Genomic DNA, 14,100 nt, shown 5'->3' with positions numbered 1-14,100 from the left:
ATGTCACTCTATTTTTTGCTAAAATCTGCTTTATAAGCTTGGTCAAAGGCTAAGGCAGTATAATCAAATGGTTCCAAAATACTGTGGTTTAAAAACAATGGAAGCATATTGTTTTCATGTTATGTCCCTTCAGTGAGCACACCAGGCTGGTGGGCAGCAAGTTACTCTGCTCAGATGCACACTCAGAGACTCATGTTTCCTGCAACCTGTTGCTTTGTAAGAGCAGGTCTTCATCTGCATGGTGGAAGCCAGATCACAAGCAAAAGGCATATATCTTGCAGGACGTGGGAATGTGGCATGCAAACCCCTGTCTCATGGCCCAGATGTTGAAGATGCTAGGTCACTTCTACACACACTTCTTTGAGAGCTCAGTCACATGACCATATTTAATTAAAAAAGGGACTGGGAAATGTCATCTCTAGTAGAGCCCTCAGGAGCCCAGCCAAAAGTCTATAGCAGTCATTCACCGCGTAGCAACATTATGGTCAATAAGGAACCGCATATATGACAGTGGGCTCATAAGATTATAACGGAGCTGAAAAACTCTTATTGCCTAGCAACGTCATAGATCTGAAGGTGGAAGACAATGAAATTGACCATCCTGACCCTATGCTAATGTGTGTTTGTGTCTTAGTTTTTAACAACAACGAAAAAAAAATGTTTAAAAAGTAAAACAAAAGTAAAATATTTTTAAAATAGAAAAAAAGCTTATAGAAAAAGTATATAGAGAAAAAAAATTTGTATAGCTGTACAATGTATTTTAAGCTAAATGTTATTAGAAGAGTCAAAAAGTTAAAAAATAAAAAGTATAAAATAAAAATGTTACAGTAAGCTAAGGTTAATTTATTATTGAAGATAGAAAGATATCATTTAATAAACTCAGTGCAGCCTAAGTGTACAGTGTTTGTAAAGTCTAAAGTCTATAGCAGCATCCTGAGCCTTCGCATGCACTCACTGCTCACTCACTAACTCACTCAGAGCAACTTCTAGTCCTGCAAGCTCCATTCATGGTAAGGGCCTTATATAGGTATACCATTTAAAAATTTTTTATACATTTTTACTGTACTTTTTCTACATTTAGATACACAAATACTATTGTGTTTCAGTTAGTTGCCTGCAGTACTCAGAAAAGTAATATGCTATATAGGTTTGTAACATAGGAGCAATAGACTATATACTGTATAGCCTTTGTGTGTAGTAGGCCATATCATCTGGATTTGTGAAAACGCTTTCTAGGTCTACAGCTATGCTACCCTGAACAAGCCCAATCCCGTCTGATCTCAGAAGCTAAGCAGGGTCGGGCCTGGTCAGTCCTTGGATAGGAGATACCTAGGAAGACCAGGTGCTGCAGGCCTAAAAAATACATAAATAAATAAGTGCACTATGGTGTCAGCACAATGATGAAATCGCCTAATAATGAATTTCTTAGAATGTATCCCAGTTGTTAAGTAGCTCATTACTATATAAAGAGAAGGGAGCTTGCAGTTGGTGGACAACCAGCTATCTCTGCCACATCCCCTTAGTTCCTAAATCTAGACTTTGGTGGTAAAGTTCTTCATATTACTGAACATAATTTTAAATATTCAAAAATAGAACTAATGACTTGTTTTGGAAAAAATAATACTGAGGGTAAGATGTAGGATGGCAGGAGTTGGATAAACAAGCAATCTCATATCTCAATCTCAATCTCAATCTCATATATTCTCATATACTCTCAAGATATGCATATTCATATCTTTCTGGGGGATGTTTGGTAATTAGCTTAATACAACATCCTAGATAGTGGAAGTAGGGGTGGTACAATTATTAAATAGTTTTGTTGTTTGTTGTCAAACACACATACAGAATGCAAAGAGATAGTCTGTGTTTCAGATAAGAGCCACATCTTTCAACACAAAGTGAATCTAGAGCAGCGTAGGAATTTTAGAATCAGCTCCTTTATTCTCTTTAACTTGTCCTCACAGCCGGTTGGTATATTTATGTCCTTTTAACTAGGCTGACAGGACTACCCCACATGCCCAAGCCTTCGTAAACTTGGGGAAAATCTTTCTCCCTCAATCATCAATTTGTAATTTTCACCTTTTGGACCTCTTTTCCCAGAATCTGGCTCCTTTAACGAAGCTGACTGTTAATCTTCTGAGCTCATCCAGATGCACTCTGGAAGCACGAGGCTGCTGGGTGAAGTACTGCAAATGGAGTGGACATGAAAACTCAATCCCTCCATACTGCCATGGCTTCACTTTAAAAAAAAAAAAGTCTCTTCTTCCTCAGCCTCGAGCCCTACTCAAGGTTTAGAAATAGGTGGGGGCATCTCCAGCCGTGCCCCTCTTTTATTTGTAGTGCTTTTTTACATCACACCGATTAGATCCAACACATTTCAAATTTACCAGCTCAAAATTTAAATCTGTGGAAGAGGCCCGGTCTCCTCGCCTTGTCGGGGTGGTAGTTACACCTTCCTTGTGTCAGGTTCAGAGGTCGTGGCCCCCATATTACTCCCGTCTTGTTCCTCTTTACCATTCATGCTCTAACTTCTCCTCCCAGAGGTGACAGGGCTCCTTTTTGGCCTCACTAAGAATAAAAAAATTCTGTCATGGATGTTGGTGTCAGTGACCTGAAGCCAGGTGTTTCCCCTCCTGTCAGCTTCCTTGGAGGAAGGAAACTTTCACCTAACAGACCCCACTTCAGTCTTCATTTGGTAACATGGATTCTCATTATTTACCACCAGGTCTCTCTCCTAGCAGTCAGGTATGCCTACCTGAGATCTTGGCACTGCTCCGCAGTAGGCAGCCTTAAGCCTGTTGGAGTTTTCCTTTACTTACATATTGTGAAAATTATTATTTTGTTTCCTTATGATAAACAAAGTTTGAAGGAAAGCTTGTATAACTGTAATAAATTTAAAAAGGAAATTAGAGAAACCGCTTTTTAGTGGCATCATTTTCATGAACAAAGAAATAATTGTGGGTTTGTCATTTTTTTCTGGATGGAGAGATACTATAGTTTTGGGGATTTGGAGACTCTTTTTGGATAATCAAGTCTAGCCTTAAATTTTTTGATAATCCATAAATTAAAAGATAGTCTAAATGATTTCAATCCTTTTAAATGTATTGAGATTTGTTTTGTGGCCCAGCATATGGTATATCTTTGCAAATTCCACATGCACTTGAAAATAATTCATATTTTGCTATTGTTGGTTGGAACATAGTATAAATTGTCAATTAGATTAAGCTGATTGTTAGAGCAGTTCAAGCCTTATAAGTCTTTTGTCTTGATGTAAGGATAAGAGTGATGAATTCTCAGATCTTTACATGTCACGGCTAAAACCAGAAGTTTCAAAAAGTTAAGATAAAAACCTATAAAATAAATCCAAAGAAACATAAGGAAGGAAATAATAAAAGTAAGGGAAGGAATTAATGAAGTAGACAATAAGCTTCTTACAGCAAGAATCAACAACGAAATGTTTGGTCTGTTGAAAATTGATAAATGTTTAACAAGACTAATAAAAAAAAAGAGAGAATGCACAAATATAAAAATATCAGGTCTGAAGAGGATGAATCACACTAGAAATTTAGATCTAAATCTTTAGATTTCACTAGAGAACGTCTAGGCATTAAAAGTAAATAAGAATATATTAAAATATTATAAATAATTTTATGCCAATAAATATGAAAATGTAGACAATATGGTTGTATTTCTAGAAAATGCCACTTATCAAAACGGGCAGAAGATAGATATCTAAATAGACTTATAATAGTCAAGTGTTAGAGGAAAAATGGCAGCTGTCCGCTCAGGCCTCCCTCTGGCGCCACACAACTCAGTCTTTCCACATGCCTCTTGTGCCTCCCCAGCTGCTGACCCTCCACCGGAGCCCAGGTGTTATCAGAGATAAACCGTGTGGGATTATGAACATTTCAGTGGAGGGCCTACATGAAGTCATGATGGAAGATCCCAAAACAGGAGCTTATAAAGACTGAATGTTGATGTCTCTCATCTTGAAGAACAGAAAGTAACAGAAGATGAAGAACCACCCACAGAACAGGATAAGAGGGAAAAAATGTTGGCCCTAAACGATCCAGTGCACACAGTGTCACTGCAGAGGTTCGTCCACGAGAAGTCAAGACACAGCAGGAGCTACTTGGTGAGAGCAAAGCTTTCAGTACCTCATGGCAGTGATGGACACAGAGGTCGTCACCCAAGTACAGGAGATCTAACAGGGACCGAGAGCACATGACATGTGGCTATTCCTTTTTCTGAAATTAGCGGAGGAAGCCAGCCTGCCCTCTGTGTGTGAGAACTTGCTGAGACGTTGACGAAATCCCTTGTGTATGGAAATAAAGACGTGAAAACCACACATTTTTATACAACATTTAGCAAATAAACGTAAATCCCACGTACCTAAAATCACAAACCTATTTCTCAAAAAGAATTTAATTTTATATTTATGAGGGTCCCTGTGGTTAGTAGGGATAGATTTGATGACAATAGCTGCTTAGTTTCCTGTTAAGAGAAGATACTTTGATTATCTTTTTATCATGTACTCTTAACATTTGAGAAGATGAAGGTTAATGTCTGAGATGTTTTTCTGCAACCAAAAGCAGTTAAATTTGGCTGCCTTATCCATTTTTTTTAAAAGCCTTCAGCACCCAGTATTCCTACATGGTCTCCCATCCAAATATTAGCCAGGCCCGACCCTACTTAGCTTCCAAGATCAGACAAAATTGGGCATGTTCAGGGTGGTATGGCCATTGACTAACCTTATCCATTTTTAAGCTAATGAAACTACTTGTTTGAAAAAATGACAAAGCTGTTCAGATGCAATTAAATTTCCTCACCAGATAAAATTATATAAATAGTGACAAATATACATTACTGAGATTATCTTGCAAGGAAATTGTTTTCATCTGACAAAGAAAATATGTTTTATCAAATAAATATTTTTATTTCCATTCTGGTAGTTTGATACAGGAATTAGTAACGGTATTTTTTTTCTTACTTCATTTTCAGTAATTACAGAATTACATTGAGTCTTTAAGTGTACATTGTTAGGCCCGTAGAAATGAACTTTCGGTAGTGCAGTACCAGGGGGGAGACCTCTGGTCGTGATTTTGGTCCTAGTATCCTTGCTATTCTAAAGGCCAGGAGCCCTGGGAACACTAAGACCCAGGCAAGCCACAGCGCCCTGTGCGGTGAGGTGGCTGTGAAAGGACTTTCAGCACCTAACCACCTCAGGCTCCTCAGTGCAGGGTGCCTCAGGGCCTCGATGATATGGGTGCACCGTGGAGGACCCAGCAGCAACCCTCAGGGTACCAACTGGTGTGAAAGCCTTCTTCCTTATTCCTTTGACATGTAGTACTGAAAAGGGGGAAAAATGAGAAAATAAAGCCTTACTTTGTTTCATTTGCCATTAATTGTATGGAACCATTAAAGCATTTTTTTAAAAATACTCAAAAGCAAGGTTAGAATATGTCTGATCTTTCTAAAGAAGGTCGGGTATAGTATGTAGTTGCAGGAAACCCACTGCCCCTTTGTAAGCTGTGGAAACTCAAATGTATGGGAATATTGGATGTTTTCAACAAGGGGAAGAAAATATGGTCCAAATTAAATTTTCCAAAGATAAAAAAATAATCAAATATTGACAATTTCTATAATGTAAACTAATTTTAAAGAAACTAAATTATTAATATAAAACCTTCCCATAAAGAAAACTCCAAGCTTTGATAAGTACACAAACAAGTTTTATTTTTTTAAAAACACGTAAGAAATTACTCCAATCCTTCACAAACTTTTCCAGTAAAGTACAATTCCGGGAGTAAGAATTCATATGGGATATCGGGTAGCCAATAAGAAGGTAGAGAAAAGACACATTCTAGCGATCTCTGATTGTCCAGCAAATAAATTCCATTTATATTCCCTCTTATAACATCCAACCAAACAAACAACAACAATGACCACCACAACAACAAAAGACACGGCACATAAGTCTATAAAAGGTAGAAACTTTATCCCATTCTGGAAAATCTAAAGAATACCAGATGTTTCCTTCCTAACTTGGGGATTTTGAATGTTGGAGGAAGAAACTCAAAGACAGAATATTAAAGAGAATTCACAGGATGGGGTCAATACTGTGCCCAGGCACAGCAGTTGGATCTAACAGACTAGTCCTACAGTACAACCTTGGATATTTTTATCTGCCTCCCTGTCTTGGAATCCTGCCCATTACCTGAGCCAAAGTGTTTAACTTTCTTGTCAAATCTGTGAGCTACATCATAGGAGTGTAATGACTTCCTTTTCTCTTCAGAGGTAAATCATCATGCATTTCCTTAGTACCCTATGGTGACATTGTTGAAAAAGTACTAGCGTCTTTCACAACCCATTCACGAGGCACTACAGTACAATCTAGAACCCCTCATTAATTAGCATTAATGTCTGCCACTCCCAAAGTAGGATTCTGGCTTTTAGAGAGACTAATCCTTTCCCCACTTGAAGACTCCACTACTTTCTGTGACCTTGCATCTCTCAACTGGGTTCTTTGCCAGATTTCCACTTTCATTAGGGATGACCATGGAAGTTTTAGGTTGCTGATTTCATGGCTGCTGAGAGATAGCACAGTCTTCAGGATGCAAGTCTTTTCACCCAAAATGGCAAGTGTTCCCTCAATAGAGAGTACCAGAGATTCATTTGAACCTGGTAACGTAATGAAGCATCTACATTTTTGTTTCGTAACCTCAACTGACCATAAAAGCAAAAAGTAGTTTCTAGAGCTGCTATCCACTGCTGCCTATTTATGCCCAATTTAGCACTGGTCAGGATATTAGCAGAAGTCTAGTATAGGTTTATACAATAAAGGGTATTGCGATTGATATAAATTTTAGAATTTAACCACTATATTCTTTTTTTACATCTAAGAATATTTGTTTATGAGTGAGTTAGCAACACTAATTGTCAGATTGAATCAACCTAGCTAATTCTATGGGTTTCTTTACTTGAAAGAACTCTCGTTGTAGTACCACTTCAAGCTTTCCAAGTTGGCATTTATATGAAATATTATTGGAGTCTAGACTTCAGTATACAACACAAATGCTCAGCATGGCAGCTCCCGGGCTTCTTTCTACCCTCCTCCCTCTCTCTCTCTCCCTCTGAAGTACTCAGAGGTCCTCAATACTTGAAATTCAGAAATATTCCCCGGCTCTGAGCTCATCCCCTGTAGAGAAACAATGTGTTCCTCATATGTCACAAAGTCGCAGCAGTGCCAACCCTTATCAAGGTCAGTTCCAACCCTGCCTCCTTCAGTAGTCTACACACGCAGCCTCCTCCATAGTCCTTCTGAAGACATCAGAATTTCATATCCCTTCCTGCTATTGAAAGGTGGCTGAGCCTTGTAAATACCCTGAGTCACTCTTGCAAGACTGAAAACGTCCTCGAGATAATTTTTCTAAAATATATTCTCTATCGTGTTGTCTCATTCTGTAAATTCATATACTTTTCCTCCTAGATTATAGATTTACCTTTAGTAATTCCCTTTGGGCCCTGGGGAATTACCGAGGATGAAGCCATCTAAACTAGTATCTGAAGGTCCTCTGCAGCTTGTCCGCTTCCACCTCCCTTTTATGTGACACGACTTTGGCACTAGTGCACAGAACATGTCCCGAGATTATGGCAAACCATCAGAAGAGGCTAACACTCATACTCTGTCTTCACCTATGTTTACCAGAAAGCAGAACCCAAAGAAAAGGTTTCTGTGCCAATACCTCACTGGGGAGTGTGGGCCAGGGGCAGAAATGAGAGACAATGGTAGTGCAGAAGGGAAAGAGGAAACAAGATGCATTATCGAGTTGGTACTACCACGTGTGTGACTGGCTGCTCAATCCCATGAGAGCACCTGAATATTAAATATTACATTTATTTTAATTTAATTTAATTTTTAAAAATTAAATATTAAATTCTTAGAGAATATGCTCTCTGACCACAATGATATTAAATTAAAAATCAATAACAAAAACTGGAAACAATCAGCTAACTTTCCATAAGTGAATGATATAAAAATTTTACAAACCATAATCAAAGTTTAACCTCTGTATGTCAGAGATTCAACGGACTGTAGCGCATCCATATTGCTACTTAGCGACGAAAAGAAACAAGCTGTTGACAACACAACAACTCGGATGAATCTCTGCATAATTATGCTAAAGTGTAAAAACGATCCTAAATTTCATATAGTGTAATGATTCCATTTATATAACAATCTTGAGATGACAAAATTATAGAAATGGAGAACAGATTATTGGTTGCCAGAATATGAGAAGTCTGCAGGTGAAAGAACCGGGTGTGGCTGTAAGAGAGCAACATGAAATACCCGCGTCAGGATAGAAAAGTTCTGAAACCCAATTGTATCGACATCAATATTTTGGCTGTTTTACAAGATATTACCATTAGGAGGTAAAGGATGCATAAAATCTCTGTATTTCTCAGAACTCCATGTGACTACAATGATCTGAAAATAAAAAATAAAAGCTCAATTTAAATGAAAAAATAAAAATAAAAAGCCCTCTCCACAGTTCATGATTATCATTATTTCCCTATCATTCAAGAGCTTAACCAAAGACTAACCCAAAATCTTACTTTCCGCCTGTTATCTCACTCCGATAAATCACACATGAGGACCTTAGTAATTAAAGAGGCACTGAAGGCCCGAGGTTATCACCAGGCTACACAGGTAACTCCAGGAATTGGTTGCCTATCACCATCTGACTCGTGAGGGAACCAGTTTCAGAATCCCATCCTGAAGGTCTGGTTCCCAGGGCCACTGGAAGAACTGTACATTAGTTCTACAATACGTAGAGTCTGAGATAAAGCTTAAATGACAATACTTCATTGGGGGGCGTGGCCCACGAAGCAAAGGTGGGAGATAGTGAGAGCAAAGCAGGTAAGAATAGAGAACTGATATAAAAATAGGTTGTCAAGCTGGCCACCACTACGGATGACTGATTATGTGGTAGTCAGAATTCTAGATGTTCCCCAAGATACCCACCCTCTGGTTATTCAATCAAATACTAAATAAGGGCTACCTTGAAAGATCTTCGCAGATGTAATTAAGTAAATTGATCTTAAAATGGGGAGATAATTTTGGATTATCCAGATGAACTCAATTTAATCGCACACGCCCTTGAAGCAGAGAACTTTCCCTGGCTGGAGTCAGAAGACCTAGAAGATAGGGCAAAAGGGGAAGTCAGAGGGATTCCAAGTGTGAGAAGCATTCGGCCTGCCGTTACTGTCTCTGAGATGCTGGGGCCCATATACGAGGACTGGAGAGAGTCTCCCTAAGTGCTAAGGGCATCCCCTGGCTGACAACCAGAAAGGAAATGGAAACCTCAGACCTGCAAACAAGAGAAACTGGATTATTGCAACAACGTGACTGAGCTCACAATCAGATTCTCCCCAGAGCATCCAGAGAAGCGTCTCAACCAGCAGACACCTTGATTTTGGTCTTGTGAAACTCAGCAGAGAAGCCCATCGAGCCCACCTGATTTTGTAACCTGGGGAACTTGAGAAAACAAATTCACGTTGTTTTAAGTCACTAAGGTTGTGGCAATTTGTTACAGCAGCAATAGAAAACGAATACATTTGCTTTCGTTCTGAGAGAGAAAAACTATGCACTGACTCACATCATTAGTGGTCACCCCACAGGGTAACTGCCCTCTACTTTGAGTTACATATGCATGAGGGGCCAGCAGTTTCCTACCGCGTTTCCACAATGCAAAAAATGCAACATCGATTTAAAAAAAAGAAAGGAAGAAAGCCCTGTGTCAGGAAATGATCAGGTATGAGGGCCAGGCTTGAGGCTTGTACTCCCAGGCTATACATTTAAAAGTGGTCAGAGCCAAAGTTGTTCTCATGATCACTTCATAAAAAATGAAGACTAAGAGGGAGAGAAAGGAATGGCTTTTTATTCCCGGAATCCAGACCTACAAAGCATCTAGCTATAATTCTTTCTAATTTGCCTAAAGGCATCATATATACTAGCAGCAAGAGGTCAGTGGAATCAAGAAGACCAGGATTCAAGGTGCTGGAAAGGTCATTGTTAGGGACTGAATATTTGTGTCCTTTCAAAATTAATATGTTGAACTTCAAATTCCCAAAATGATGGCATTAGAAAGTGGGGCTTTGGGAAGTGATTAGGTCACGAGAGTAGAGTATTCATGAGTGGAATCGGTGATCTTAAAAAAAGACTTTAGGAAGCTCTTGCCCTCCTTCCATGTGAGAGGACATGGTGAGAAGAGGCCGTCTGTGAATAGGGAAGATGGATCTCACCGCACACCAAGTTTGCCGGCTCGTTATTCCTGGACGTCCTCTACTCCAGAACCGTGAGAAATGATTGTTTGTTGTTTAAACCACCCAGTCTATAGTATTTTTGTTATAGTACCCCAAACAGACAAAGACAGGCATCAAAATATACACCAGCATAATTAAGGCTGATAATAGGACATGGCTGAGGAGAAACTTGAGCCAAAAAGTGACACCGTTTAGGCCCTGGCATAGAAGAGAAGATAGGGAGAATGGTATAAAGGTGGCATCTTTAATGAGAGCGGCTGCTGGTTCCTGGCATGCATTTTCCACCAGTATCCATATCTCTTCTCCTCTTTGACACAAACTAGCACATCAATGTTCAGACCATGGGCTGGGTCCTGAGAACTGGAAATCCCCAGCCTACAGGAACATCATCTTTGGAAGGTAGATTGTCCTCACCTGTGTGGTGGTGGGAGGTACTCCACTCCTTCCTCCTCTCAGCCCCACATTTGTCTGTAGAGTTACTGGGCTCCAATCCCCAAGAGTTGTGAACCCATTTTGTCTTTTTACTATGCTGGATCTACCACTTACTGGCCTGGCAATCTGGGGCCAGTAGTCTGACCTTTCCTTGCTTCTGTTTCTTCATTTATAAAACACATACTTTATGGGGCTATGGTTTGGCTTAAGTAGAAATAAGTGCAGTGCCAGACCCGGAGCAAGTGCTTGCTATTATTATTATTACTAATAGTAGTAGTAGTAGTATGATGAAAAAGCCAAAGTTTTAAACTAACCTAAAAGGTAGAGAATTCATTAAGTGAATTCTAATACAGCTATAAAGTGGAATACCATTCAGTTGTTTAAAAATGAAGAAGATATAAGATATATTAATCTGGAGAAACTGCAGAACAGCTCGTGTAATATTTGTGTAAAACAATATGGCAAAGTAATATATACTTATATTTGCTTGCATATGCATAAAATTGCTTGGGGAAGATACACAGGAAGCTAATAATAGTTTTTCTACTTGGGGCACAAAATCTTGGCAGATGGGTAACAGTAGTGGAAGAGAGATTTTTTACTTACACTTTTAGACTTTTCAATTTGAGAACCATGCTAACATATTTATTAAAAAATATAGGAAATGTCTAAACATGAAAATATAAAAGAAAGGAAGGATTCTAACTAATTTATTGGAGCTAAGGAACTCTAAATCCACGTGAGAGAGTCATGATCCCGAAATCGAGATTGCATATAGTCTATAATCAGTCTTTTTTTATTCTTCAAGAATTTCTGATGAATTGCAATACCAAGAGATGAATGCTGAGAGTTCAAAAGACCTATCTCATGGTGAGGGTGACACCTGCAGGAAAAACTGAGAATTTGTCGATTTATTTATTTTTGCTGAACAGAGCACTACACCTGGGGCATGGCTTAAGGTGGGTGGGCGATTGCAGAAGTTTGCATAAGCGCTGATGGAAACACTGGAAAGAAACACATTTTTCATATAGGACATCCAGGAAAAGCACTTCCCACTCACTAGTTTTTTCTTTTTACAAAGGTATTTGACAGCCTCGGAGACATAATTCCTACAGGTATAAGACATGGAGAATGAGGCTCATTTTTCAGAGTTATATAGATTTGAAATTTTTCAGAGTTGTATAGATTTGAAATAAGGTATGCAAAGTTCATTGTTCAGCTCCTGGTACTCTCTAGAAGTTCAATAACTAGTAGCTATTGGTATTGTTAATAGTGTCAGAGATGAAAAACAAGAGAAAATTCTATTTAATTTTGTATTGGGAGCCCAAGGACAAATCAGGCACTTGACGCTTATATCCATCTTGAGCTAAGGAAAAGAGGGAAGTGGCTTGGGATTTAAAGGAGAGAAGGATAATTCACATGGAGATAGAAAAGCAATTATTTGGTAAACGAAAGTTTGCTGAGCTATGTAGGGACAATGAGATACAGAGCAGATTCTGCTCTCCAGGCCCTGCTGAGTCTCCTCAATCATATTTAGCTCACATTCTTTGAAGATATCTCTGGTGATAGCTCTATTAGGGGAAACAGGTCCTTTATCTAAATTCGTTTAGGCACTTAAGGGGAATGTAACAGGAAAAATTTCCCGAGTCTTCTGTTTCTTAAAAATAACCAGCCTAAATTAGCCCTCATGCCAAAGAGACACATTTTGGGATGGCAAATTTTGCTTCCCTACAATAGCCACTGTCTACTGGACTGATTGTTTCAGTCAGATGCCCAACTTGCTGCAAATCAGCCCCTTTTACCATCTTCCGAATGGAATCCAATCAAACCAAGTACAATATACTACGTGAGGTTATTCTGCAGAGTCACAAAACAGAGTCACCTGAGAAGTGATCAGGGTCCCATCTCGTGCCCTTGTCCCTTGCAGCATTTGGTTTCTGGGACTCCTGCATCCTGGCTCCAAGATTTCCTCTGATCTAGCATGTCGCTGCCTTCTCTCACTTCTTACTTTTGCAGAGCAATGTTTCTCAACTACTTTACACTGCTGTCAAAAACAACAACAACAACAACAACAACAACAAATTTAGACTTAAGTAAGCGAAACTTCATCCAAAAAGACTATCACAATCAAGAGAGGATGGCTTCGCAATAGGGAGAACAAAGTTCCTGATTACAAGACCTATGAGTATCTCGACAGTCAGGCGGAAAGGACTTTTATTTTATGGGGAGGAGTAAACAAGACTGGAAAGAACTGGGAGTTGGGCATAGGGTGAGCAGGTGGCATGATCTGACAATGCTTGCTTCACCTCAGAGGCCCAAGCTCAAGGCTCTAGGAGCAGAGAAGCCTGACTAAAGTTCAGTCAAGTTAAATTAGTGAGTATTTTGTTCAAATTGGTCAATGGGGACAAGCATTTAACTAATTTTTTATGACAAAGAATGGGAATTTGAAGGGTCTGGATCTGGCTTCATCCTGAGTAGACAAGGGAGTCATCTATGAATCTTCTTTAAGTCACAAAGAAAAGGGTGGTTATAACTTTTCTCAGAAAATGATTAGCAAATAACCGTTGCAGCTTTACAGGAGAGCGGGGCTCAGGTAAAGTTCAACATTATCATTTCGAAACTAGCACATCATATTTCACGTCCGCTGCTGGCAACTTGGGACCAATTAATCACCATTTGCTGTGTTTGTTTCTTCATCTATCTATATTTTCCAGGAATAAGAGTTACTATATTATACGTTACTGACAGCAAGAGAAATTTATCTCTACACTCATAGAAAGCTATACCCGGCATATATGTTACACTAACTACTTCAGGATGCCTCTTCTAAGAACATTCTTTTCTATAACCACGTTAACGCTATCCCATCTAAAAATTAACATCAGTTTTACAATATCTTCTAACACCCAGTCCACCTTCTTACTTTCCTAATTGTCCTTCAAATGATGTTTATTGATTTTCCCCCTTTGAAACAATATCCAAACTAAGTTCACACATAGCATTGGATTTTATTTTAGTTTCCTTGAACTTCGGTTACTTAGAGCATAATCCATGAATCAGTATTATCAACATCACCTGTACATGAGCTTGAAATGCAGACTATCAGGCCCTGCCCAGACTTACTGAAAAGCAATTTTTGAACCAGCTTCCAAGGTCATTCGAATGAATCTTAAGGACAGAGAAGCACTGCTGTTACCCAGTGTTTCCATTTCCCCCCTCATGATATTGAATTTTTGAAAATTCTGGAAGTTGTCTAGTCACTTATTTGAATATAAATGTTACTTACATCCATTCTGAAATGTTTGGAAAATGGTGACATTATTTTCCACTTTGCACTTTTCT

General features: G+C 38.9%; 1 protein-coding gene and 1 pseudogene across 2 annotated transcripts in view; both read right to left on the bottom strand.

Moving 5' to 3' along the window:
- The window catches only part of DYNC1I1 (dynein cytoplasmic 1 intermediate chain 1), a 343,203-nt gene that overhangs the window by 290,916 nt on the left and 38,187 nt on the right, over positions 1-14,100 (bottom strand). For both annotated transcript variants that reach the window (XM_016131454.2, XM_016131458.2), the window contains exon 2: positions 12,641-12,802. In XM_016131454.2, the coding sequence (XP_015986940.2) occupies positions 12,641-12,802 (162 nt within the window). The remainder of the gene's footprint in view (positions 1-12,640; positions 12,803-14,100) is intronic.
- Positions 4,629-4,747, bottom strand: LOC118611219 (annotated as a pseudogene).

This window comes from Rousettus aegyptiacus, unplaced genomic scaffold (genome assembly GCF_014176215.1).
Source record: "Rousettus aegyptiacus isolate mRouAeg1 unplaced genomic scaffold, mRouAeg1.p scaffold_m13_p_13, whole genome shotgun sequence".
Classification (NCBI taxonomy): Eukaryota; Metazoa; Chordata; class Mammalia; order Chiroptera; family Pteropodidae; genus Rousettus; species Rousettus aegyptiacus.
Note: the sequence above shows the minus strand (reverse complement) of the source record. Positions and strands in the feature narration are given on the sequence as shown.